The 26332-nt window shown below is 57.8% G+C and overlaps 1 protein-coding gene across 1 annotated transcript in view; it reads left to right on the top strand.

Annotated features, from left to right (window-relative positions):
- The first annotated feature begins 6077 nt into the window (after window positions 1-6077).
- The window catches only part of TRIP4 (thyroid hormone receptor interactor 4), a 33104-nt gene continuing 12849 nt past the window's right edge, over window positions 6078-26332 (top strand). The window contains exons 1-10 of the mRNA XM_054388105.1: window positions 6078-6163; window positions 7538-7704; window positions 8591-8727; window positions 10091-10333; window positions 10766-10844; window positions 14008-14137; window positions 17937-18054; window positions 19157-19344; window positions 22873-22997; window positions 23689-23780. Of these exons, the coding sequence (XP_054244080.1) occupies window positions 6078-6163; window positions 7538-7704; window positions 8591-8727; window positions 10091-10333; window positions 10766-10844; window positions 14008-14137; window positions 17937-18054; window positions 19157-19344; window positions 22873-22997; window positions 23689-23780 (1365 nt within the window). The remainder of the gene's footprint in view (window positions 6164-7537; window positions 7705-8590; window positions 8728-10090; window positions 10334-10765; window positions 10845-14007; window positions 14138-17936; window positions 18055-19156; window positions 19345-22872; window positions 22998-23688; window positions 23781-26332) is intronic.

Here is a 26332-nt window from a genome sequence, read left to right as displayed (position 1 = left end):
ATCCAGAAGGGTTGAATTCAGTCATCTTGAAGGTCTTTTCCTACCAGAATGATTCTGTGACTCTACCAAAGGCTAAACAAAGCCTTTTCCACCTGGTTGGGTGCCCTAAACAACCACAATTAGCCCCAGACTGTGCCTTAAGACATCAGAGCTGTCAAAAGCTGATCCTGGGCTGCATCAGAAGATGTGTGGCCTGCAGAGCCAGGAAGGTCTCTGGAGAAGGAGACTCCATAACCTCTCTGGGCAGCCTGCTGCAGGGCTCTGTCACCCTCACTGTAAAGAAGTTTCTTCTCATGTTGAGGTGAAACCTTCCCTGTTCTAGTTTGTATCCATTATTCCTTATACCAGCCAAAAGAGCTTGGCCCCCTCCACTTGACACCCACCCCTCAGATATTGACAGACTTCTGATATTCCACTCTGTGCCCATTGCCCCTTGTCCTGTCCCTGGGCATCACTGCCCAAAGCCTGTTCCCATCCTGATGACACCCACCCACCCCTCAGGCTGCTCCTCTCCAGCCTCAACAGCCCCAGGGGCTCTCAGCTTTTCCTCATGTCAGAGGTGTTGCAGTGCCAGAAGGGTGGCAGTGCCAGGCAGAGCCCCTCTGCTTGTTGTGAAGGTAACAAACACCCTGTGAGGGTGCTGGGGTCCTGGAGCAGGCTGCCCAGAGAGGTTGTGGAGTCTCCTTCTCTGGGGAGATTCCAACGTCCTCCTGACTGTGTTCCTGTGTGCCCTGCCCTGGGTGCCCCTGCTCTGGCAAGGGGCTGGACTGGATGCTCTCCAGAGGTCCCTTCCAACCACTGCCATTCTGTGACTGTGACTCCAGAGCTGCCAGCAGCTTCCTCAAGTGCTGTGAAGCAGCTCTGGTGGCCAGATAGCATCATGGCAAATGCAAAGCATGGCTGAGCACAGAGAAGTGCCCTCCACTACCAACTGCTCTGCTCAGGGTGAGCAAACCCCTGTGAGGGCAGGGCAGACAGCAACTGTGGCTGAGAGATGGGGCTGAGGGCAGAGAGATGAGGCTGAGGGCAGAGAGATGAGGCTGAGAGATGAGGCTGAGGGCTGAGAGATGAGGCTGAGGGCTGAGAGATGAGGCTAAGGGCTGAGAGATGAGGCTGAGGGCAGACAGATGGGGCTGAGGGCAGACAGATGAGGCTGAGGGCTGAGAGATGAGGCTGAGGGCAGAGAGATGGGGCTGAGAGCTGAGAGATGGGGCTGAGAGCTGAGAAATGAGGCTGAGGGCAGAGAGATGAGGCTGAGGGCAGAGAGATGAGGCTGAGGGCTGAGAGATGGGGCTGGGGCTGAGAGATGAGGCTGAGGGCAGAGAGATGAGGCTGAGAGATGAGGCTGAGGGCAGAGAGATGAGGCTGAGAGATGAGGCTGAGGGCTGAGAGATGAGTCTGAGAGATGAGGCTGAGGGCTGAGAGATGAGGCTAAGGGCTGAGAGATGAGGCTGAGGGCAGACAGATGGGGCTGAGGGCAGACAGATGGGGCTGAGGGCTGAGAGATGAGGCTGAGGGCAGAGAGATGGGGCTGAGAGCTGAGAGATGAGGCTGAGGGCAGACAGATGAGGCTGAGGGCTGAGAGATGAGGCTGAGGGCAGAGAGATGAGGCTTAGGGCTGAGAGATGAGGCTGAGGGCTGAGAGATGGGGCTGAGGGCTGAGAGATGAGGCTGAGGGCAGAGAGATGAGGCTGAGGGCTGAGAGATGAGGCTGAGGGCAGAGAGATGGGGCTGAGGGCTGAGAGATGAGGCTGAGGGCAGAGAGATGAGGCTGAGGGCTGAGAGATGAGGCTGAGGGCTGAGAGATGAGGCTGAGGGCAGACAGATGAGGCTGAGGGCAGAGAGATGGGGCTGAGGGCAGAGAGATGAGGCTGAGGGCAGAGAGATGAGGCTGAGGGCAGACAGATGAGGCTTAGGGCTGAGAGATGGGGCTGAGGGCAGAGAGATGGGGCTGAGGGCAGAGAGATGAGGCTGAGGACAGAGAGATGAGGCTGAGGGCAGAGAGATGGGGCTGAGGGCTGAGAGATGAGGCTGAGGGCAGAGAGATGAGGCTGAGGGCAGAGAGATGGGGCTGAGGGCAGAGAGATGAGGCTGAGGGCAGAGAGATGGGGCTGAGGGCTGAGAGATGGGGCTGAGGGCAGAGAGATGAGGCTGAGGACGGAGAGATAAGGCTGAGGGCAGACAGATGAGGCTGAGGGCAGACAGATGAGGCTTAGGGCTGAGAGATGGGGCTGAGGGCAGAGAGATGGGGCTGAGGGCAGAGAGATGAGGCTGAGGACAGACAGGTGGGGCTGAGGGTGCACAGAACCGGGATTGCTTCCCCCAGCCCATCCCCTGGTCCCTGACACCTATTTCTTGGCGGCCGGCCGCAGCCCGCTGCTCCCCACCTGCACTCCACCGGGCTCCCGGTTCTCGTTCTGCAGGAACTCGCCGATGCCCCTCTGCCAGGCAAGGACGGGATGGACGCACACCGGGTTCAGGGGAGCGGTGCCTTCGGGGGCAGCGGCCGTCAGTCCCGCCGCGGGCATCGGAGGGCGGCAGGGGAGCCCGAAGCGGCCCGGCCGAGCCCCGCTGTCACCTCGCTTGGCGGCCGGCGACGGTCCCGCGTTGACGCCGCTGGAGTCCAGCACCTTCCGCGGAGCCCGGGAGACCAGCACTGCGTGGGGGACAGCGGTGAGCGGAGCGGGGAACCCCTCCCCGAGTCCAATGCCCCGTGCCCCGACCACCCCCGCCCCGGGCCGGCCAGCACCTTTGCGGTGGCTCCTGCCGCCGTCCGCCTCCGTCCGCACGATCCCGGCCGGCCAACTGGCACCGGACCTCAGCTGCTCCCACCGGCCTCGGTTCCCTCTCAGCGCTTCTCCCACCGGGCTCGGTCCCCTCTCAGCACCGCTCTCACCGGCCTCGGTCCCTTCAGCACCACTCCCGCGGGGGCTCGGTCCCCCTTCAGTACCACTCCCACCGGGGCTCGGTCCCCTCTCAGCGCCACTCCCACCGGGGCTCGGTCCCCTCTCAGCGCCACTCCCACCGGGGCTCGGTCCCTTCAGCGCCGCTCTGTTCAGCTCGGGTCCCCTGACCCCTCTCTCCTCAGCTCGGGTCCCCCGAGCCAGCTCCCCTCAGCGGTTCCCCGTCCCGGACACACAGGGCGACCCGAGGGCGGCCCAAGGCTGTCCGGCTGCAGCCCCTGCCCCTGCTTTCCTCCCCGGGCTGCTCAGCCTTTTGGCCCCGGTGCTGCCCTCAGGAAGGTGCCACAGGAGTGTCCCCTCCATGGCAGCAGCCTGCCCGCTGCTCCCTCCCTGCCGTGCTCCTCACCGCAGGGGCTGGCAGTCACGGTGTGAGTTCAGGCGGGTTTGGTGTGAGCTGGAAGGGCACAGACTGCCATAACTGCTCTGGCCAAGGAATTCTCTTTCTTTGCAGCATTTTCCAGCAAGATCTGCTCCTGGATCAAACCCACTGCAGGGCTGGGCATTGGGATGGGACAGGCAGTGCCAGTGGGAATCACACGTCCCTGAGGAACAAGGAACAGGTTGCCAGGGAGCAAGGCCCAGATCCCCAGAGAGCAAAGCCTAGGTTCCCAGGAACAAGGCCTAGGGTTCCAGGGAGCAAGGTCCAGGAGGGACACTGAGGCAGCTCAGGAGCTCAGTCCAGCATGGAGTGCAGCCACTGGTAGTGCTGGGACAGGACCACCTGTGACCTCCTGCCTCCAGGCTGTGCCTGGATCTCTGTCTGATGTTCCTTGATGCAGGAAAATGGAGGTGAGCAGTGTGCAGGGAGGGGGCTGGGCTCCCCCAGCTTCAGGAGAGGGTTGTGTTATGACAAACTGCATCACAACCACTCATGTGAGGCTGCTTCGTGGCCTTATGTCAACAGGATGTGAAGTGTGTGGGCAGCTGGGGGTATGGCAGCTGCTGGAGACATCTCCCTTTGCAGGGGTGTTTCTCCTAAGAAGCCACATCTGCCACTCCAGGGCGCCCAATGCCTCAGCAGTGTTGGTCCAGGACATATTCTCTCCTTTCCAGCTGCTGCTGCTCCCTCTAGCTCTTGATGTTTATCCTGATGTGGCTTTTAGTGCTGCCTTACTTCAAATGAAGGTGTAATTGTCCACCCCCCTCCATGCTGTGGTGCCTGGCATGTGTCAGATAGCTCCCAGGATGTTAGGGGTTGGGAGGGACCTCTGGAGATCTTCCAGTCCAAGCTCCCTGCCAGAGCAGGAGCATAGAACCCAGCACAGGTCACACAGGAACACATCCAGACAGGGCTGCAAAGGCTCCAGAGAAGGAGACTCCACAACCTCTCTGGGCAGCCTGCTCCAGGGCTCTGGGACTCTCACACTCAAGAAGTTCCTCCTCCTGTTGAGGTGGAACCTCCTGTGCTGCAGTTTCCATCCATTGCTCCTTGTCCTATCCCAGGGCACAGTGAGCAGAGGCTGTCCCTGTCCCTTCCCTCCTGACCCCCAGCCCTCAGCTATTGACAGACATTGATCAGATCCCTCTCAGCCTTCTCCTCTCCAGACTAAACAGCCCCAGGGCTCTCAGCCTCTCCTCCCCAGGCACTGCTCCAGGCCCTTCAGCAGCCTTGGAGCCTCCCTTGGACTCTCTCCAGCAGATCCCTGTCCCTCCTGAACTGGGGAGCCCAGAGCTGGATGCAATATTCCAGGGGAGGTCTCAGCAGGGCAGAGCAGAGGGGGAGGAGAACCTCCCTGGCCCTGCTGGCCACACTCCTCTGAATGCAGCCCAGGGCCCCCTTGGCCTTCTTGGCCCCCAGGGCACATTGCAGAACTTGCTGCCTACCAGGACTGCCAGATCCTTCTCCATGGGGCTCAGACTGTGTTTGGGATGTGGTTTTGGGGTTTTACAGTGGACTACAACACCCTAAACGCTCCCTCCTCTCCCCATGAGCCTGCCATGGAGTGGTGAGCCTCATTTCTTCTTTATATCACCTCTGGCCTTTGGCTCAGGTGGAGTTTTCTGAGTGTGAGTGTGAGCAGAATGGGCTCCACAGGAGTTTCCTAAGCTTGAGTGAAAGGAGGGGAGCAGGGTCAGAGCTGGGGGTTGCTTCACTGGGGCTCTGTCACCTCCCTACTCCAGAGTCTTCCTTTTTAGTGTCAGGTGATAGAGTGAGAGGAAATGGCCTCAACAGAAACAATTTCTTTGCTGCAGGAGTGGTCTGGCATTGGACGAAGCTGCCCAGGGAGGTGGTGGAGTCCCCATGGTGTTCAAGTAAGGTGTGGCTATGGCACCTGAGGCCATGGCTTGGTGGCCATGGTGGGGTGGGGCTGATGGTTGGATTGGATGGGCTTGGAGGCCTTTTCAAACCAAAACAGTTCTATGATTCTAGGTATGTGTGGTGGCCACGAAGAGGTTCAGGGACGCAGCAAATCTGCCAGTGGGTCAGAAAAGCTTCGTGTGAAGCACCCTGCAGACAAGGTCAGGTCGTGGGAGGAGCAGAGGAAGGTGCAGGCAGCACTCCGGGGAAACGACCCAGCCCAGCCGAGGGCAGGGGACTGCGGTCCCTGCCCGACGGAGGTCAGCACTCCTTGCTGTGCCAGGCTGGGTGCAGCCCGAGTGGGGAGGGTCAGCCCTGTCCTAACGGAGCCCTTGGAATGTGCTGCCCAGGGAGGTGGCTGAGCCCTGGACGTGTTCAGAGGTGGTTTGGATGTGGTGCTCGGGGATATGTGGTTTAGGGGTGAACGTTGTAGAGTAGGATTATCGGTTGGACTTGGTGACCCTGAGGGTCTTTTCCAACCGGAATGTTTCTGTGATTCTGCGATTCTGAGCCCTCGCCCCTTGCCCACAGGCTGGGCAGTCGAAGACAGCTTGGAGCACCTCCTCGCCGTGTCACACTCAGCCTGGGGGTGTGCTCGGCGGAGGCACGGCTGCTGCCGGCGCCCCATAGCCTTGCCCCACGTTCTCAGCACCGAAGCGGGGACAGCAGCCGCTCTGCTGGCCTTCAGCCCCGGGGCGGTGTGTGAGCTGCCCGCTGGGCACCCGGCGCTCGGAACGGTGCTGCGGCGGCCGCGGTTCCGGGGGGAGCGGAGCGCGCGGGGCGGTGCGCAGCCCTCTCCCTTCCCCCGCGCGGCCATGGCGGCGCCCAACGCACTGCTGGCCTGGTGCGTGCAGCACCTGCGCGGCGACTTCGGGCTGGACGTGGGCGAGGAGGTGGTGAGGTGAGCGGGGCCGGGGACGCGGGCAGGAGCCGCAGCGGGGCCTCCGCCGGGGCTCAGCGAGTCCTTCCCTTCGTGTCTCGCGGTGCAGGCTCTCCGCCGGGGCTCAGCGAGTCCTTCCCTTCGTGTCCCGCGGTGCAGGCTCTCCGCCGGGGCTCAGCGAGTCCTTCCCTTCGTGTCCCGCGGTGCAGGCTCTCCGCCGGGGCTCAGCGAGTCCTTCCCTTCGTGTCCCGCGGTGCAGGCTCTCCGCCGGGGCTCAGCGAGTCCTTCCCTTCGTGTCCCGCGGTGCAGGCTCTCCGCCGGGGCTCAGCGAGTCCTTCCCTTCTTGTCCCGCGGTGTCTGGGCCCCTCGGCCTGTCCGAGGGGGAAGGTGATGTGCTCGGAGCAGATCTTGGGGGCTGCGCCCTGGGTGGTTCCTCGGGTGGGTGCCCCTGAGGAGCTCGGCGGCAGAAAGTGGTGGGGAGGGATGTGGGGGCCCTGTGGGTAGCAGAGGAAGGGTGCACTGCTCTCTCCTGGAGTTTAAGCAGGAGCTTGATGGTTCGTGGTTGGATGTTTTACGTGGCCTGGTAGGAAGCCGAGTCTCAGTGTTTGTTTTTTTTCAGGGCTTGGCAGAGGGTCGGGCAGGATGTCACTCAGCTCTGGAGCAGAGAGAGAGAGAGTTTTCACATGGGTTTGTAGCAAGAGGACGAAGAGCAGAGATATTAAGGAGGACATGGAGGTGCTGGAGAGGGTCCAGAGGAGGCCACAAAGGTCATCAAAGGGCTGGAGAACCTCTGCTGTGGGAACAGGCTGGGAGAGTTTGGGCTGTTCAGCCTGGAGAAGGCTCCAGGGAAACCGCAGAGCAGCCTTTCAGTACCTGAAGGAGCTCCAGGAGAGCTGGGGAAGGATTTTTCACAAGGACTGGGAGTGCCAAGACAGACAGTGGCTTTGAGCTGGGAGAGGGGAGATTGAGAGTGGAGATGAGGAAGAAATTGTTGGCAGTGAGGGTGGGGAGACACTGGCACAGGTTGCCCAGGGAGGCTGTGGCTGCCTCCTGCCTGGAGGTGTTGAAGGCCAGGCTGGATGAGGCCTTGAGCAGCCTGGGCTGGTGGGAGGTGTCCCAGCCCATGGCAGTGGGTTGGAAGTGGTTGATCTTTGAGGTCCCTTCCAACCCAAGCCAACCCATTCTGTGAGTCCATGACTCATTCTGTTACATTCAGTCCCACAAGTGACTTCCCCAACTGCCTGTCTCAAAAGCTGACTCCTAACCCCCTTCCTGCCCATGCTCTCTGCAGAAACCTGCTCTGAGGAGGCCACACGAGCTGTCTGCCTGTGATGAGACCCTTGCTTTCCTCACAACACAAGCTTCCTTACACACTTCTCTCCTTCCCCCTTGCAGGTACATCCTGTCCATAACAGACGAGGAGGAGATCCGGGAGTACGTGGTGGACCTGCTGCAGGGCACCGAGGGCAGGAAGAGTCATTTTGTGGAGGAGCTGATGACCCGCTGGCGCCAGGCCTCCCAGCTGCCAGCCCAGCCTCTGCCTGTCTGCTGGAAAAAGGAGGGTCAGTGCTGTGGGAAGGGAGGGGTCACACAATGGTCTGGGTTGGGAGGGACCTCCAAAGGTCATCCAGTCCAACCCTTTCTGCAGTCTGGTTACCCAGAGCCCTGTCCAGCCTCACCTTCAGTATCTCCAGGGATGAAGCCTCAACCACCTCCCTGGGCAACCTGTTGCAGAGTTCCAGCAGCCTCCTGGTGCAGAACTTTTTCCTCACTTCCAATCTCAATCTGCTGTAGATAGCTCTGCTCTAGTTTGAAGCCACTGCTTCTGTCCCTGTCCCTGCAGGCCTTTGGGAACACTTCCTTTGCAGCCTGCTTGTAGCTCCCTTCTGGTACTGTCAGGCTGCTATTAGGTCTCCCTGGAGCCTTCTCCAGCCTGAACACCCCCAGTTTCCTCAGCCTGTCCTTGTAACAAAGGTGCTCCAGCCCCCTGAGCATTTTCGTGGCCTCCTCTGGACCCCCTCCATCAGGCCTATGTCCTTCCTGTATTGAGGGCTCCAGAACTGGATGCAGTACTCCAGGTGAGGTCTCACCAGAGCAGAGCAGAGGGGCAGGATCCTCTCTCTCCATCTCTGGCCACATTGCTTTGGGTGAAGCCCAGGCTGCCCTTGGCCTTCTGTGCTGCAAGCTCACACTGCCTGTTCCTGTCCATCTTCTCATCCATCAGCACTCTCAAGTCCTTTTCTGCAGGGCTGCTTTCTTTTAAAGCCTCTGATTTCTGGTTAAAGCCTCAGCCCAGCTCCTTGCTCTGTGGATGGACACTCACATGCCATGTGTGCCCATGTATGGGTCTGTTTCTGCTCACTGTGACAGCTCACGGCCCCTCTCCAAGCCCTAAGTAACAGCTGAGGGCTGTGTTCCTCAGCCTGCTCCATGCCCCCTCCCTTGCAGAGACAGCAGAGGTGCCTCGGGCTGCAGAGCAGGCAAAGAAGGCCAAGCGCAAGGGGCGGAACAAGCAGGAGCTGCCTGCGTACACTGAGCCCAGCGCCCAGGGGGAGGAAGTGAAGACCCCCCTTGATCTCGCCAAGGTGAGTGTGGGGCCCCCCCCCCAGCAAGCAGTGTGCTCACCTGGGGGCAGTGAGGGGGTGACTGGGCTGAGATGGGCCCTGCTCCAACCCCCACTGTATTTGTGGGGTGAATACTGTGAGAGTGAGAGGAACGAAGCTGCACCCTGAGTGCTGGGTTGAGTTTTGGGGTCCTCACTCCAAGGGCACTGAGGGTCTGGGGCAGGTCCAGAGAAGGGCAACAAGGTGGGGAAGGTCTGGAGAGCAGGGCTGGGGAGGAGCAGCTGAGGGAGCTGGGGGGGTTTGGTGTGGAGAAGAGGAGGCTGAGGGGAGACCTTGTTGCTCTCTACAGCTCCCTGAGAGGAGGCTGCAGTGAGCTGGGGGTTGGGCTCTGCTCCCTAGTCTCAGATGATAGAAGGAGAGGAAATGTCCTGAAATTGTGCCAGGGGAGTCCCCGTCCCTGGAGGTGCTCCAGAACCCTGTGGCCATGGCAGCTGGGGCCATGGTTTTGTGGCCATGGTGGGGCTGGGTTGCTGGTTGGACTGGGTGAGCTTGGAGGTCTTCTCCAGCCCAAACAATTCTATGATTGTGTGTGTTTGTGTCTGCAGTAGGTTGGAAGGTTCCTTCCAATCTGACCCATTCTATGAATAACTCTGGATTAAAAAAGCACTCAGGGAGGAGCTGAGCTGCTGTGTGAAGCTGTTGAACACCCCTGAGCTGTCACTGCAGGTCTGGAGGACTTACAGCATCCTGCCACACAGACCTGAGCAGGCCCAGCAAGCAGCAGCTGGCTCAGCAACATCTTTATGGCCTTGCTTTGTTTGGATTGCTTGGACCTTGTCTGGCAGACCTAAGCTTGTGCTTCTGTTGGACTGCGGTGTGGGAGTGGAACATTTCCCTCTGGGGACAGGCTGAGGGAGCTGGGGCTTGGAGCAGAGGAGCCTGCGGGGTGACCTGTTTCCTGCTGATAAAGATGTGCAGGGCGGTGAGGGGAGGACAGAGCCAGGCTCTGCTCAGGGATGTCCAAGGGGCACTGGGGGCAAACTGGAGCAGAGGAGGTGCCATGGGAACAGAAGGCAAAACTTTCTTACTGTGAGGGTGCTGGAGGTCTGGAGCAGACTGCCCAGAGAGGTTGTGGAATCTCTTTCTCAGGAGAGCTTCCAGCTGCACCTGGATGTGTTCCTGGGTGACCCTGCTCTGGCGTGGGGCTTGGACTGGATGATCTTTGGAGGTCCCTTCCAGCCCCTGCCATTCTGTGACTGTGTGATTCCACTGCAGGCAGGCAGAGGGAGGCTTCCTGGGCCTGCCCAGGGCTGGGTGCTGGCTCTTAGCTGCAGTGCTAACCTGTCTGTGTGTCTGTCTGTGTGTCTGTCTGTGTGCTCACCAGGCGCAGGAGAGCGGCATGGGGCTCGGTGGTGCTGGCAGCAGCAGCAGCAGCTGCAGGAGGAAGGCCAAGTTCGTCAGCCTGTACAGCAGGGAGGGCCAGGACCGGCTGGCAGTGCTGCTCCCGGGCAGGCATCCCTGCGAGTGCTTGGCCCAGCGCCACAGGCTGCTCAACAACTGCCTGCTCTGCGGCCGCATCGTCTGCCAGCAGGAGGGCTCTGGGCCCTGCCTCTTCTGCGGCGCTCTGGTCAGTACTCAGCCGCTCCCCACTGGGCTGCCACCGCCCTGCCACCACCCTGCCACCTCCCTGCCACCTCCCTGCCACCACCTGCTGCCCTTGGCCTGCCAGGGGAGCCTGCAGCACCACAGCTTTCCAGGCTCCAAAGATGGCCAGGGAACAACCTGGCCTGGCTCTGGAGTCTGCTCTGCTCCTCTGGATCCTGGCCTGGCTCTGGAGTCTGCTCTCCTCTGGAGGCTTTCCAGCCCTGTCTGGGTGCATTCCCCTGGGTGTGACATGACCTGGGTGATCCTGCTGTGTCAGGGGGTTGGATTTGATGAGCTTCAGAGGTCCCTTCTAACCCTTCCTGTGGCCATTTTGAACAGCTTGTTGGCCACTTCTCTGAAGCTGCTCAGGCCTGTGGTGCCCTTCTTAAGACCTCATTTGCTGCTTCTCCCTTAGGTGTGCACTAAGGAGGAGCAGGACATTCTCCAGCGGGACTCCAACAAGAGCCAGAAGCTGCTGAAGAAGCTCATGGCAGGTCAGCAGCAGTTACACAGCTGTGGGGTGATGAATCCCACTGGTTACAGAACCACAAAGGTAGGGCTTGGAAGGGACCTCTGCAGATCACCCAGTCCAACCCCCCTGCCAAGGCAGGGGCAGGGCAGGTCACACAGAACACATCCAGACAGGTTTTGAATGTCTCCAGAGATGGAGACTCCACCATCTCTGGGCAGCCTGCTCCAGGGCTCCTCACCCTTCACTTACAGAAGTTTCTCCTCCTGTTCAGATGAACTTCTGATGTTCCACTCTGTGCCCATTGCCCCTCGTCCTGTCCCTGGGCACCACTGCCCAAAGCCTGGTCCCATCCTGCTGACACCCTCCTTGAAGTATTGATCAGCATTGATCAGATCCCCCTCAGGCTGCTCCTCTCCAGCCTAAACACCCCCAGGGCTCTCAGCCTCTGCTCCTCACAGGGCTGTTCCAGGTCCCTCAGCAGCTCTGCAGCCCTTTGCTGTGCCCTCTCCAGTCCCTCTTAAACAGGGGAGCCCAGAACTGGACACAGTATTCCAGATGTGGCTTCACCAGGGCAGAGCAGAGCAGGAAGAGAATCTCCCTGGACCTGCTGGCCACACTCTTCTGGATGCCCCCCAGGATGCCACTGGCAGAATTCTTGTCCAGAAGGGCACATTGGTGTCCCCTGGAGAACTCATTGCTTTATCTAGAGTGTGTGCTGTGGAAGCCGAGGTTCTGCTGTCTGCTGGGCAGCTGGAGAGCTGCTGCTGGTGGTGCTGGTGGTGGTGGTTAGTGTTTCCTGGTGCCTCTTGTTGTCTGACACTTCTCCTGAGAGCTCAAAGCAGGAGCAGAAGCAAGGAAAGCAAAAGGCAGTGTCAGAGCCTGCCAGCCAAGCCCAGGGCATGGTGGGGCTGTGTGGCTTCAGCTCAAGTGCAGCTAAGGTCACATGGGGGTCCTGGCTGGAGAGTGCACTCTGCTGAAGAGCTGGGGAAGTGTCTGCTCTGGGTGCTCTACAGAGCTCTTAGGAGGTCCTGGAAATCCTTGGGAGCAGCAGCTGATCACAGTGGGCCTGGGATCTTTCCCTTAGAGATCCTCCTGTGCTTCAGGATCCCCTTTTCTTCCCTGTTTTCTTCGCTCTTCCTTTCTGCCCCTGCCGGGTCTTGCTGTGTGCACTATCCCTGCAGCTGCTGGAATGTGGTTAGAGCTTTGTCCTGGGAGGGTAAGAACTGGGGAGCATCAACCACAGGGCTTCTTGGTTCCCCCCATACGAAGGTGCTCACCTGAGTGGTGTCTTCTGTGAAGTTCAGGGGTCTGTTCCACTCTGGCTTTGGTCAGACCTTTCTTGTTGTGCCCTTTGGCTTGGTTGCTTGGCCTCTTGCCAGGAAGAGGAAGAGAGAGAATCATAGAATCAGAGAATTGTGAGGGCTGGAAGGGACCCCAAGGCTCATCCAGTTCCAACCCCCCTGCCATGGGCAGGGACACCTCACACCACAGCAGGTTGCTCACAGCCACCTCCAGCCTGGCTGCAAAAACCTCCAGGGATGAGGCTTCCACCACCTCCCTGGGCAACCTCTGCCAGTCTCTCACCACCCTCATGGGCAAGAATTTCTTCCCAACATCCAATCTCAATCTCCCCACTTCTAGTTTTGCTCCATCCCCCCCAGTCCTATCACTCCCTCACACCCTCAGAAGTCCCTCCCCAGCTTTCTTGCAGCCCCCCCAAGATCCTGGCAGGCCACCAGAAGGTCTCCTGGGAGCCTTCTCCTCTCCACGCTGCACAACCCCAACTCTCTCAGGCTGTCTCCAGAGCAGAGCAGCTCCAGCCCTCTGCTCCTCCTCGTGGCCCTTCTCTGGACACCTTCCAGCACCTCCAGAGCCTTCCTGGAAGAGAGGCTCCAGAACTGGACCCAGAGCTCCAGTTGTGGTCTGAGCAGAGTGGAGCAGAGGGGGAGAATCCCCTCCCTGGCCCTGCTGGCCACACTTCTCTGGATGCAGCCCAGGCTCTGCTTGGCTCTCTGGGCTGCAAGTGCTCACTGCTGGCTCCTGCTGAGCTTCTCCTCCACCAGCACCCCAAGGCCTTTTCTCCAGAGCTGCTCTCCAGCCAGTCCCTGCCCAGCCTCTATCAGTGCCTGGGATTGCCCTGACCCAGCTGCAGGACCTTGCCCTTGATCTTCTTGAACCTTGGGAGGTTGTCATGGGCCCAGCTCTGCAGCCTGCCCAGGTCCCTTTGGATGGCGCTTGCTGAGAATAGATGTCCCCATCCCTAACAGCAGCTGGGCTGCAGCGTCCTGGGGAGGATCTCCTTTGCAAGAGGCCTGTCCAGCAGCAGGCTGGAGGCTGCTTCTGTGCCTAGCTGGGCATTGCCAGCCCTCTGGTGTGACCAAGAGTCTCTTTGTGAAGGTGACAATGCTGAGGCTTTTGGGAGGAGACTCAAGGCCTGTGGTTGGTGATGGGAGTGGTTTGGATTGCTTACATTGTTAGGGTAGAGTGAAGGAGAATCAAAGACCAAGACATGAGGAGGAACTTCTGAGAGCCCTGGGGCTGTTTAGTCTGCAGAGGAGAAGGCTGAGAGGGATCTGATCAATGTCTGTCAATAGCTGAGGGCTGGGGGTCAGGAGGGAAGGGACAAGGACAGCCTCTGCTCACTGTGCCCTGGGATAGGACAAGGAGCAATGGATGGAAACTGCAGCACAGGAGGTTCCACCTCAACAGGAGGAGAAACTTCTGCACTGTGAGAGTCCCAGAGCCCTGGAGCAGGCTGCCCAGAGAGGTTGTGGAGTGTCCTTCTCTGGAGCCTTTGCAGCCCTGTCTGGATGTGTTCCTGTGTGACCTGTGCTGGGTTCTATGCTCCTGCTCTGGCAGGGGGTTGGACTGGAAGATCTCCAGAGGTCCCTTCCAACCCCTAGCATCCTGGGAGCCTGTGACCTTCTCTCTGAGCACTGCTGGATGTGGTCACTCTGTCATTTCACTGCTTCATGCTCTTTGGAGGAAGGAATCCGGCAAAAGAGCTCGAGGGAGAAATGGGGCTTGGACCTGCTTTGGAAAGGTGCTGACCCTGCTGTGAAATTGTGCTGTTAGTTCTCTGGGTAGCATCTGGTTTGGGGGACATTTCTTGCAGCCAGGCCCACCAAGGCTGGGCTTTAAACAGCTGAGTGTGGAGCTGTGATTTGTTTTTTTTTTCCTCTCAGGTGCTGAGAGCTCAGGGAATGTGGATGCCAGAAGCAAGGACTTACTGCCTCGGGAGGAAGCAAGGCTGAAGGCAGGCCTGGAGCTGGCTGTGAAGCACAAAGACAAGCTGCTGGAGTTTGACAGGACAAGGTAAGAGGCTCTTGTGAAGGAGCATCAAGTCCCTGCCAGGCTCACAGCAACCTTAGAGACCTCCTCCTGAGACCTGAGCTGTGGCTGCTGATAGCTGAGTGGTGGTGGAAGCACTGAGCCCCTGGGCTGGGGATTGTGTGAGTGCCCTCACATCATGGGCAGTGCCAGTGCAGCTCTGCAGAGAGAACAGGAGGGAGCCAGGAGGGAGATGTGGGACGGGCAGAGAGCAGGAAGGAGGTGTGGGGCAGGGAGAGAGCAGGAGGGAGCCAGGAGGGAGATGTGGGACGGGCAGAGAGCAGGAGGGAGGTGTGGGGCAGGGAGAGAGCAGGAGGGAGCCAAGAGGGAGATGTGGGACGGGCAGAGAGCAGTTTTAGGTGTGTTGCCTTCTGGTAGACAGTTGGAATGTTTGGTCTTTTTTACCTCCGTTTCGTTATTTTACCGGCATCTTTATTTTTATTTTTTTTTACTTTCTTATAGATTTTTATTTTTGGTCCTTTCTTCTCTCATTTTTATTTAATTTACCCTCATATTTCCTTTGTATATATATTTTCCTATCTTCTATCATTTTTCTTATTTTTACTTTAGTCTTTCCTTTTACTTATTTTTCACTTCCTTTTTTCATTTTCCTTATTTTACTTTCCTATTTCCTTTTCATTATATTTCCCCTCATCTTCATTTTTTTTCCTTATATTCGACTTTCATATTGCATTTTCAGTTTTTTTAACTTTCATATGTCATTTTCATTATATTTAAACATTTCCTCTTCAGTTTTATTTTTTTACCTTCATCTTTAGTTTAATTTGATTTACATTCCTATTTCATTTTGAGTTTTTTTACCTTCCATATTCACTTTTCTATTATTTAAATTAATATATTTAATATATTTTCTTTTAACCTTACATATTTCTTTACTGTTATTTCCATTCATATTTCATTTTAATTTTTTTACATTCGCGCTTTCAGGTTAATTTTTTTTACATTCATATTTCATTTTACTGTTTTTTACCGTCATATTTCATTTTACATTTATATTTTACATTCATATTTCAGTGTCTTTTTTTTACTTCATATTTCAGTTTTAAGTCTGATTTCATTCATAGTTCATTTTCATTCATATTTCCTCTTCCTCTTTTCATTTAATTGTTATTGACCTTCATCTTTCATTTAAGTTTTTTATACCTTCCCTCTTCATTTCTTCTCTATCCATCCTATTTTTCTTTCTCTTTCATCTATCTCTCACCCATTTCATTTACGCTTGAGTCTGATTTACTTTCCACCGACTCCCACCCTTTTCATTCTATCATTATTTCTTTATTCCTCTTCCATCCTAGTGTCCTTATTCTCTTTATCTTCTCCACCTCCTCCCTCCTCCCACTAACCTACACCCTGTACTACTCCTGCATTCATTTTTTTATGTGCCCTCGCGCTTGTATCAGTACCACAGCAAGTTAGTGACGGCAGCGGGTGTTAGGGAAGAGCATGCTCTGGGCAGACCACCAGGTCTCTATAGCTCCCTGAAGGGGACCTACCCCCTAAGGTTGCAGCCAGTGTGGGGGTGGGCTATTCTCCCAGGCAACCAGCCACAGAACAAGAGGACACAGTCTCAAGCTGTGCGGGGGAACTTCAGGCTGGAGGTGAGAGAAAGTTCTTCCCAGAAAAGAGTAATTGGCCATGGATGTGCTGCCCAGGGTGGTGGTGGAGTCATCATCCCTGGAGGTGTACAAAAAAAAGCTTGGATGTAGCACTTGGAACCAGTTTAGTTGTCAGGAGGGGTTAGGGATTAGGTGATAGGTTGGACTTGATGATCTCTGAGGTGTTTTCCAACCTGGTGGGTTCTGTAGAATTCTGTAGAGAGTGGCCTGGCAGCCTCTGCAAGAGCAGGGCCAAGGGAAGCTGGGCAGGGTGAGCCCCTGGGAGGAACCTTGGGCACTAGGACACAGGTTTGTGGTATAGAAGCTTCCCAGCTCCCAGGATGTTAGGGGTGGGAAGGGACCTCTGGAGATCTTCCAGTCCAACCCCCTGCCAGAGCAGGAGCATAGAACCCAGCACAGGTCACACAGGAGCACATCCAAATGGGGCTGGAAAGGCTCCAAAGGAGACTCCACAACCTCTCTGGGCAGCCTGCTCCAGGGCTCTGGGACCCTCACACTCAAGAAGTTCCTCCTGTTGTAGTCTGAGCAAGCTTCTTGCTTCCCAGGCAGGGTCTGCTCCCAGGCGTGCAGCAACAGAATCACAGAACTGTCAGGGCTGGAAGGGACCCCAAGGCTCATCCAGTTCCAGCCCCTCTGCCGTGGGCAGGGACACCTCACACCACAGCAGGTTGTTCACAGCCACCTCCAGCCTGGCTGCAAAACCCTGCAGGGCTGAGGCTTCCACCACCTCCCTGGGCAACCTGTGCCAGTCTCTCACCACCCTCATGGGCAAGAATCTCTTCCCAACATCCAATCTCAATCTCCTCACTTCTAGTTTTGCTCCATTCCCCCAGTCCTATCACTCCCTCACACCCTCAAAAGTCCCTCCCCAGATTTCTTGGAGCCCCCCCAAGAACCTTTAAGGCCACCAGAAGGTCTCCTGGGAGCCTTCTCCTCTCCACATTGCACAACCCCAACTCTCTCAGGCTGTCACTAGAGCAGAGCAGCTCCAGCCCTCTGCTCCTCCTTGTGGCCCTTCTCTGGACACCTTCCAGTACCTCCAGATCCTTCGTGGAACAGAGGCTCCAGAACTGGACCCAGAGCTCCAGGTGTGGTCTGAGCAGAGTGGAGCAGAGGGGGAGAATCCCCTCCCTGGCCCTGCTGGCCACACTTCTCTTGCTGCAGCCCAGGCTCTGCTTGGCTCTCTGGGCTGCAAGTGCTCACTGCTGGCTCCTGCTGAGCTTCTCCTCCACCAGCACCCCCAGGTCCTTTTCTTCAGGGCTGCTCTCCAGCCAGTCCCTGCCCAGCCTCTGTCAGTGCCTGGGGTTGCATGTTCTTTCTTCCCTCTCTGCCATGCAGCAGGTCTTTTCCTCCAGTACAACTCAGCTGGAACCCTCTCCTAAGCCCAACTGCCTGAGGCTTGCAGGGCTGTCAGCACCTGGTGTGTCTGTTAGAGACAAACTGGGCTGCAGAGAGGAGCTGCAGAAGGCCTGGCTCAGCACTTTGCCCTCACTGCTGGGGACACATTGAGGGCTGGAGCAGGTCCAGAGAAGGGCAACCAAGCTGTGGAAGGGTCTGGAGAAGAGGGCTGGGGAGGAGCAGCTGAGGGAGCTGGGGGGGGTTTGGTGTGGAGAAGAGGAGGCTGAGGGAGACCTCATTGCTCTCTGCAGCTCCTGAGAGGAGGCTGGAGCCAGGTGGGGGTTGGGCTCTGCTGCCTAGTAATAAGTGATAGGAAAAGAGGAAGTGGCCTCAAGTTGCACCAGGGGAGATTTAGGTTGGACATGAGAAGAAACTTCTTCACTCAAATTGTTCTCAAGCACTGTCCCAGGCTGCCCAGGGAGGTGGCTGATTCCCCATCCCTGGAGGTGTTTCCAAGAGGTAGAGCTGTGGTGCTGAGGGCCATGGGTTAGTCCTAGCCTGGGTAGAGTTAGGCAGCAGTTGGACAGGAGGATCTGAAAGGGCTTTTCCAACCCAAACAATTCCATAGTCCATGATCTGAGGTTCAAAGCAGGCTGAGTTCCTGCAGCACAGCAGTGACTGGAGTCAGAGTCAGCCAGGACATGGAGGTGGCTCCAGAGTGCTTTGGGTCAGGGGTGTTGGTGTGGGGGGAAGGGAGGCACTGCTGGGGGGAGGCAGGGAATTTTCACAGCCCCTCTTTGTTTCTGCAGGCTGGATAAAACCATTGAAGCCATACATTGTGGCACCTTCAGCCAGCCAGCCAGGAGCCCTGAAGCAGAGAGCTGTGGTGTCCTGGTGAATCCACGGCTTCTGCAGCCTGCTCCTTTGGTCAGTGGGGATGCAGTGGTTTACTCCAGACCAAAGACTAACTGTGGGGCAGCTGTGCTCTAGAACTGTCAATCCCAGCATCTTTGTGGGAGCTCTTTCCTCACCCATGCCTGAGAGCTCCTCAGTAGCCCCCTGAGTTGGGCACAGGGAGGGTTTGCCCACGGCCTGGCCTGCTCCCTGCTCCTGGCAGGTTTGGCTTCTCTGTGTTTCAGCCTCCTGCCTCCTCTTCAGGAGGCTCTGTCACTTTGCCAGCCCTAGGTGAAAGCCTTTTCTACCAGAATTGCAAAAGGCACAATGTCTGCCCCCTGATTGCACTGGAATCCTGCTGCTGCTGCTGGTGTGCAGGGAGCATCTGGAGGGGGATGCTTCCCAGCTCAGGGTGCTGCAGGCTGGGAACATGTTGGAAAAGCTGGATTGTGCTGGGAGTGCTCTGAGACACCTGCAGGGAGAGCTGCTCCTTAAACCCATGGAGTCACAGACTGGGTTGGCTTGGAAGGGACCTTCAAAGCTCAGCTAGCCCAACCCTCTGCAGCTAGAGCAGGCTGCTCAGAGCCCCAGACCAGCCTGATGTGCAGTGGTGCCAGGCATGGGGCAGCTCCCACCTCTCTGTGCAACCTGGGCCAGGCTCTCACCACCCTCAGCACAAAAATCTCTTCCTTCTCTCCAGTTTCACATCTCTATTTGCTCTGTTGGGCCATGTCCTGTCAGAACTCAAAGTGCTCAAGAGTCTGTCCCCAGCTCTCTGATCACCCTTTTAATTCACTCAAAGGCCACCACAAGGTCTCCCTGGAGCCTTCCCTTCTCCAGGCTGAACCACCCCAACTCTCCCAGCCTGGCCTCACAGCAAAGCCCTTCCAGCCCTGCCAGCATTGCTGTGGCCTCCTCTGGCCTTGCTCCACCAGGTCCCTGTCTGTGCTGGGGGCTCAAGAGTTTAGCTGTGATGCATGGCTCTGCTGTCTCTGCTCTCAGTGCCTGCCATGGAAGTGCCAGGAGCTCACCAGGGAGGGCCCCCAGTCAGAGCAATGCCTTTGTCTTTAGGTGAGGAAGAGCTGCACTTAGGGAGCTGCTAACCGTCTTCTTGTTTCTTTTGATGCCTCTGCAGTGGGTGGACCAAACTGGTGTGGTGCCACTCAGGAGAGGTTCCCCTGGCATGGAGCCTGGCAGCCAGCCCTGCCCGGAGCGCAGCAGGCTGCGCATTCAGGACCGGGAGCTGCAGGAGATCTCCGATGAGGGTTGGTGCCTCAGCATGCACCAGCCCTGGGCTTCCCTGCTCGTGAGAGGAACCAAGAGGTAAAGGGTGGCTGGTCTGGGATGTGTCCTGGCCACCTCTGCTTTGTAGGTGTCAAGGGTCAGGGGTGGGATGGCCATCAGCTGAGGCTCTCCATGAGCCCCTCTGCTTCCCAAAGGGAAGAGAAAGGGAAGAAGGGAGAGAGACTGATGGGGTGGGAAAGGAACTGAGCCGTCTGGGATGGAGAGAAGAACAAAGCCATGGGACAGAGACACAGAGACACAAAGCAACATGGAACCCAAGCCCTGATGGCAGGAGGGCACCACTGGTGCTGGGGACAGGCACTGGGCAAGGCCCAGACAGAACTCAGCAGCAGATGGGAACTGGATTCAGGAGCTGGATTCTGGAAGTGGGTTCAGGAATACAGGGATGGGGATGGGAGGCAGAAGGGACAGAGTTCTGCTGGGACAGCAGCCAGGGAAGCAGGGGCTTGAGCCTGGGGATCCCTCAGCTGACTCCTGCAGATGCCCTCCCTGGGCTGCAATCCCTTGGTGGGCAGTTGAGGCTCACCTGTCCTGCCTGCTCCTCCCTGCAGCTGCCACCTCTGCCTTGCTACCCCCCAAGGTGAGGCAGAAGCTGTGGCAGTGCCTTTGGTGTGGCCAGGAGCAAGTCTCAGGCTGAGGCTTCCTGCAGCTCAGCCCTTGGCAGTGATTGTCCCCAAGAGCTTGTCCCTGCCAGGAGCAGCCCCTGGCTGTGCCAAGCTGTCCTGAGCTTCAGCAAGTGCCTGAGTGAGCAGAGCCTGAGCTGGGCAGTGCCAGCAGTGAGCAGAAGTGGCTCTGCTGTGGCTCAGAGCAGGCCAAAAGCCTAGGAGTAAAAGGATGCTTGGAGAAGCAGCTCAGGTTGCCTGAGTGCAGCAGGACAGGAAGGTTTCTCTTGCAGAGGGAAGGGTTCAGAGATGCTTTGCTGCAGGGGCAGAAGGCTGTGAGGCTGAGCTGTGCCAGCTCCAGGCTCCTGCACCCTGCCCTGAGAGTGCCAGCCCCAGTGGTGCTGTGGTCAGTGTGTGGTGCACACAGGCACGGTGCTGGGTGAGGGCCTGAGCAGGCTGCTGTGTGAGGCCCTGGGTGAGGCCTCCCCTGCCTGCTCCTGCCAGCCCCTTGGCATTGCTGGCAGGCAGGGCATGGCTCTGCTTGGCACCCAGAGCACTGATGTCTGTCTTGGTGAAGACATGCTGGGAGGTCAGAGCAGGACAGTAGGTGAAGTGGAAGTGGTGTTCCTCAGTGGGCTTGCCCTGTGTAATGCCAGAGTGCTACTGGGAGCTGCAGGCTTGGCCGCCAGCCCAGCTCATCCCCTGTGTGAGGAGCTGCCCAGCTCAGTGCTCCTGTTGCAGGTGCAGGCTTCTGCCCCGTGGGCAGATGCAGAGGGGCTGCAGCAGGGTTGGGCTGTACCCTGGGTGACATCAGCTGAGAAGGTGCAAGAGGTTCTGCTGCTCTCTTTGTGCATCCTAAAGGACCAACAGTGACATGAAAACCCAACCCCACACTCACTCCCCTTGCACCACCTTCCTCCTCTGGGCTGGCAAGAAGGCTCTGAAGATGCCTTCAGCCCAGCATGTTCCTCACCTCTCCTCCCATTCATAACCAATCCTCCTTGGCCTTTCTTGTGCACTGCAGGATTTTAGACAGCAGGGACATCTCCCAGCTTGAGGCACTGGAGAGCCTAACATGCCTCAGGGTGTCCTGGGAAGGCCAGCACCGGCCCCATGCACCTGCAGTGTTGCCATACGTCTGCCATGTTTACATGGATCCCCAGTGCTCCCATGCACCTACGGTGTTCCCATGTGTCTGCAGCACTCCCATGCATCTATGGAGCTCCCATGCATCGGCGACATTCCCATACAGGGGTCCCCATGCGTCTGCAGTGCCCCCATGCGTCTGCAGTGCCCCCATGCGTCTGCAGTGTCCCCATGCTTCTACAGCGCCCCCATGCGTCTGCAGTGCCCCCATGCTTCTACAGCGCCCCCATGCTTCTACAGCGCCCCCATGCGTCTGCAGTGCCCCGTGCTTCTGCAGCGCCCCCGTGCTTCTGCAGCGCCCCCGTGCTTCTGCAGCGCCCCCGTGCGTCTGCAGCGCCCCCATGCGTCTGCAGCGTTCTCATGCGTCTGCAGTGCTCCCATGCCTCTGCAGTGCCCCATGCGTTTGCAGCGCCCCCATGCGTTTGCAGCACCCCCATGTGTCTGCGGTGCCCCCGTGCGTCTGCAGCGCTCCCGTGCATCTGCAGCGCCCCCATGTACCTGCAGTACTCCGATGCACCTCGTGCCACCTCGTTCAGACCCCTAAATCCATTCTTGCCAGCTGTGAGCTCCCAGAGCAGTGCCAGAGTAGTGTGCCCTGCCCAGGGCAGTAGTGTCCCTCTGAAGCCATGGGCACAGGCTCTGCTGCTGCCACCCTTCCAGGCTGTGTGGTGCAGCAGCCAGGCTGGAGGGAAGGGATCCATCCAGAGGGACCTGGACAGGCTGCAGAGCTGGGCCCAAGCCAACCTCCTGAGGTTCAACAAGACCAAGGGCAAGGTCCTGCAGCTGGGTCAGGGCAATCCCAGGCACTGCTATAGGCTGGGCAGGGACTGGCTGGAGAGCAGCTCTGGAGAAAAGGCCTTGGGGTGCTGGTGGAGGAGAAGCTCAGCAGGAGCCAGCAGTGAGCACTTGCAGCCCAGAGAGCCAAGCAGAGCCTGGGCTGCATCCAGAGAAGTGTGGCCAGCAGGGCCAGGGAGGGGATTCTCCCCCTCTGCTCCACTCTGCTCAGACCACACCTGGAGCTCTGGGTCCAGTTCTGGAGCCTCTCTTCCAGAAGGCTCTGGAGGTACTGGAAGGTATCCAGAGAAGGGCCACAAGGAAGAGCAGAAGGCTGGAGCTGCTCTGTTCTGGAGACAGCCTGAGAGAGTTGGGGTTGTGCAGTGTGGAGAGGAGAAGGCTCCCAGGAGACCTTCTGGTGTCCTGCCAGGATCTGATAGGAGGGACTTTTGAGGGTGTCAGTAGGGACTGGACTGGGGGGGATGGAGCAAAACTAGAAGTGGGGAGATTGAGATTGGATGTTAGGAAGAAGTTGTTCCCCATGAGGGTGGTGAGAGACTGGCACAGGTTGCCCTGGGATGTGGTGGAAGCCTCATCCCTGGAGGTGTTCAAGGCCAGGCTGGAGGTGGCTGTGAGCAACCTGCTGTGGTGTGAGGTGTCCCTGCCCATGGCAGGGAGGTTGGACCTGGATGAGCCTTGGGGTCCCTTCCAGCCCTAACAATTCTGATTCTATGATTCCTGTGCCCAGCTGTGAGCTCACAAAGCAGTTCATGAGCAGCTTGGCCCTGCCCTGTGCCCAGCAGGGCCCTGGTGTCCCCTGCAGCTCTGAAGCCCTGGGCACAGGCCCTGCTGCTGCCATTGTTCCTCACCCAGCTCACTTCTCCTCTGCTGCCATGTTCCTGGAGTTCCAAGAGGCAGGGCCAAGCCCAGCAGCAGGAGCTGGCCTGGGGGAGGGTTGGAGGAGTTGTGTGCCCTGGGTGATTCCTGCTGCCACGCAAGGCCTGAGCTCTGCTCTGCACTGCAGGGTGGAGGGCAGGACCTGGTACACCTCTCACCGAGGGCGGTTATGGATTGCAGCCACTGCTAAAAGACCTTCTCCCCAGGAGATCTCTGAGCTGGAGGCCACCTACAGAATGCTGCTCCAGAAAGGTGAACTCTGCTTGGATGTCTGCTTGCAGGCAGGAATGAGCTGTGGCAGAGAGCCCTCTCTGCTGAGCAGTTGTTAACTGCCCTGCTCGTGAACCTCCTCTTCCTCCCTGCCTTCCCTCAGCTGCCTGGCTCCATCCTCTGCTGGTCACCTACCCCCAGCACAGACCCAGACTTCTGCCATAGCTTCTGACAGCAGTGGGCTGCTCTTGGTTGTGGCTCAGGCAATGAGCGTGTGCTTGCCTGCATGGGAAGTGGCTTCTGCCTCAGCCTGTTCCCAGGGCTGTGAAAGGCTTTTTGTGTCTCCTGACCTGGCAGACATGAGGTGGAGAAGCTTCTCGGGGAGATGTTCCTCTCCCAGGTGGGTGGGAAGGACGCTGGTGGCTGCTCTGCCTGCCTGTTTGTGTAGGGCTCCTGCACCTCACCCAGCTGCAGTGCCACACAGCAGGACTCTGCTCTCTCAGCTGCACTCTGTGTTCCTCCCTCAGCAGGGAAAGGTGCATCAAGAATTAAAGCTGCCAAGCTCAGTCCTGTCTGGTGGGCAGCAGCTGGATGGGCTGTTAGAACTGCTGCCTGCTCTCTGCCTCAGAGACTGGAAGTGCATGGAGGGGAGGGCAGAGCACCTGGGGGTTGGCTGCCTCCAGCTCTGGTTGTGGGAGTGTGAGCCCCTAAAGAGGTCTCTCTTTTGATGCAGATGTGGAGTTTCCAAGTGATTACCCCTCAGGGTGCCTCCTGGGCTGTGTGGATGTGGCTGACTGCCTGTCACAGGAGCAGTTTAAAGAGCAGGTGAGTCCCCCAGATGCACCTTGGCAAGCTGTGTTGGCCAGCAGATACTCAAGGGAGGGTAACTGACCACCATGAGGTGCTCTAGAGGAGACACTGAATGGGGGCTTGAAGGCGGTGTTGAGAGAAGGAACTCTTAGAGTGGGTGCAGATGATCTGGAATGCCTCTGCTATGGGGCCAGGCTGGGAGAATTGGGGCTGTTCAGCCTGGAGAAGAGAAGGCTCCAGGGAGACCTCAGAGCAGCCTTCCAGTACCTGAAAGGCTCCGGGAGAGCTGGGGAGGGACTTTGGACAAGGGATGGGAGTCCCAGGCCAAGGGACAATGGCTTTGAGCTGGGAGAGGAGAGATGGAGACTGGACAGGAGGAAGAAATTGTTGGCAGTGAGAGTGGGGAGAGACTGGCACAGGTTGTCCAGGGAGGCTGTGGCTGCCTCCTGCCAGGAGGTGTTGAAGGCCTGGCTGGATGAGGCCTTGAGCAGCCTGGGCTGGTGGGAGGTGTTGGAGCTGGGTGATCTCTGAGGTCCCTTCTAACCCAACCTATTCTGTGGTTTTGTGATTCCCTTCCAAAGCCTGCACTGAGCACCAGCTCAGCTCTGATACAGTTTCATGCCTGCTGACTTGTACCAGTCAGGTTTGGTCTGATGGGAGCCACCAGCCCATGCAGAGCTTAGTAGCAATCCAAGACCATCTTGTGAGCTAGAATAAATGGATTCCTTGGGATGGAGGAGGCTGATAAGGATCTTCTTGCCATGAAGAGCTGGAGAGGCAGCAGCAGCAGGAGGCTGTTCCTTAGGAAATGCTCTTTTGGCTTCCCTAAAGTCTGTGAGATTGCAGGGAGAAATGCCTGGAAACTAGAAGTGAGAGAAGTGCTTCTGGTGAGGTCTTGTCTCCAAGTGGCAGATGGAAGGAGGAGAGGTTGGAGCAGGAGCAGCAGAGGGAGCTTTGGGACAGGAATGCAGCAGTATTTGGCCTCCTATGGGAGCAAGCCTTGGGAAAGAGGAGAGGACCCCAAGGCCAGGGCAGGCTTCGTCATCTGTGGCATCAATCAGTTTGCAGTTGGGTCTGAAATGGAGGTTTGTGTCCTGCCTCTGCTGGCAGTGACAGTGCTGCAAACCCATCAGCTACTCTCTGACAGCTCTTTTATCCCTCTAACAATTCCTCTCTTTCTCTGTGGATCCAGGCCTCAGTAAAAGGGCTGTGACAGCTTCCTGCAGTCTGGAAGCTGCTCTGGAGGTCCTTTAGAGGAGCCCCACAGTTAGCTTCCTTCTCTCTTAACTCTTCAGTTTGCTGGCCCCAGGCACTTGTCTTGCGCTCAGGGACTGGTGATTTATCCCTCTTGTCACCAGAGGTGGAAGCCTGGCCTTGGTGGAACCCCCTCAGAGGGGTCACTTTTGCAGCTCTGCCCTGTGCCAAACTGATGTTGTTGCAGTGGTTTGTGGATCACAGAATCAGGGAATTGTTTGGGCTGGAGAAGGCCTCCAGGCTCATCCAGTCCAACCATCAGCCCAACCCCACCATGGCCCCAAGTGCCATGGCCACAGGTTTCTGGCACACCTCCAGGGATGGGGACTCCTCCCTGGGCACAGCCTGTTCTTCAGGGCTGTGTGAGAAGTGCTGACAGAGCAGGACCTTGTGTGTGGCAGCTGGCAGGGAGCAGAGGAGGAGCAGAGCTGTCCCTGTGGCCAGAGCCAGTGTCACAACAGATGGCATTGCCCTGGCCCCAGTCGTGCTGCTCGCTGCCTGAACGACTTCCAGCTGCTCCTCTGGCTCCCTTCCCATGTGGGCAGTCGAGCAGCACTTCCAGCCAGGGGTTGGTTACACCTCATTTGCCTGCTCAGAGCTGTGATCCAGTGCAGCCTGCCCTAGTTGGAGGTGTCCCTCCTGACTGCAGGGGGTTGGATGAGGTGACCTTGGAGGGTCCCTTCCAACCCCATGTGAGCTGTGACTCTTTGGATTGAAGCTGCTCCAGGAGCAGAAGTTACTGTCAGGTGGGAAAGTCCTGAGCAGGTACTCAGTGCCACCTGCTGTGTCTGCAGCAGAAGCTTTCTGGGTGCAGCCCTGCTGCACAGGGTGGGTGGTTGGCTGGTGCAGCTCTTAAGCCTCAGTATTTCCAGCTGAGCTTTGCACATCTTCCACCTCCTTGAGGCGCACGCTGGGCTCATTTCCTCCTCTTCCTGGCAGCCACCCAAAGAGCCTTGGTGAGCCCAGAATGATCCTTTTGTTCCCCTCTAAAGGTGACCTGGAAACTTTTGGGCTTTTCCCCCCTCCCTGGTTGAGATGTGAGCGTTGACAGCAGCTTGTTCCTCGCTGCGGGGCTGACGTCAGCCACACCGGGAGCAGAGCAAGGAGCTGCCTTGCTTTGCCTGCCTGAGGTGTTGGTGACTTCAGCAGTGCTGGCTGGGGACATGAGGGACAGTGCTGGCTGGGCTGGGCTGGGGTCTGGAGCAAGCAGGGAGCTATTGGCACTTTGTGGAATGGATTGGGTTAGGGCTGGATGAGGCCTTGAGCAACCTGGGGTGGTGGGAGGTGTCTGTGCCCATGGCAGGGGGTTGGAG

This window comes from Indicator indicator, chromosome 16 (genome assembly GCF_027791375.1).
Source record: "Indicator indicator isolate 239-I01 chromosome 16, UM_Iind_1.1, whole genome shotgun sequence".
Taxonomy (NCBI): domain Eukaryota; kingdom Metazoa; phylum Chordata; class Aves; order Piciformes; family Indicatoridae; genus Indicator; species Indicator indicator.
Note: the sequence above shows the minus strand (reverse complement) of the source record. Positions and strands in the feature narration are given on the sequence as shown.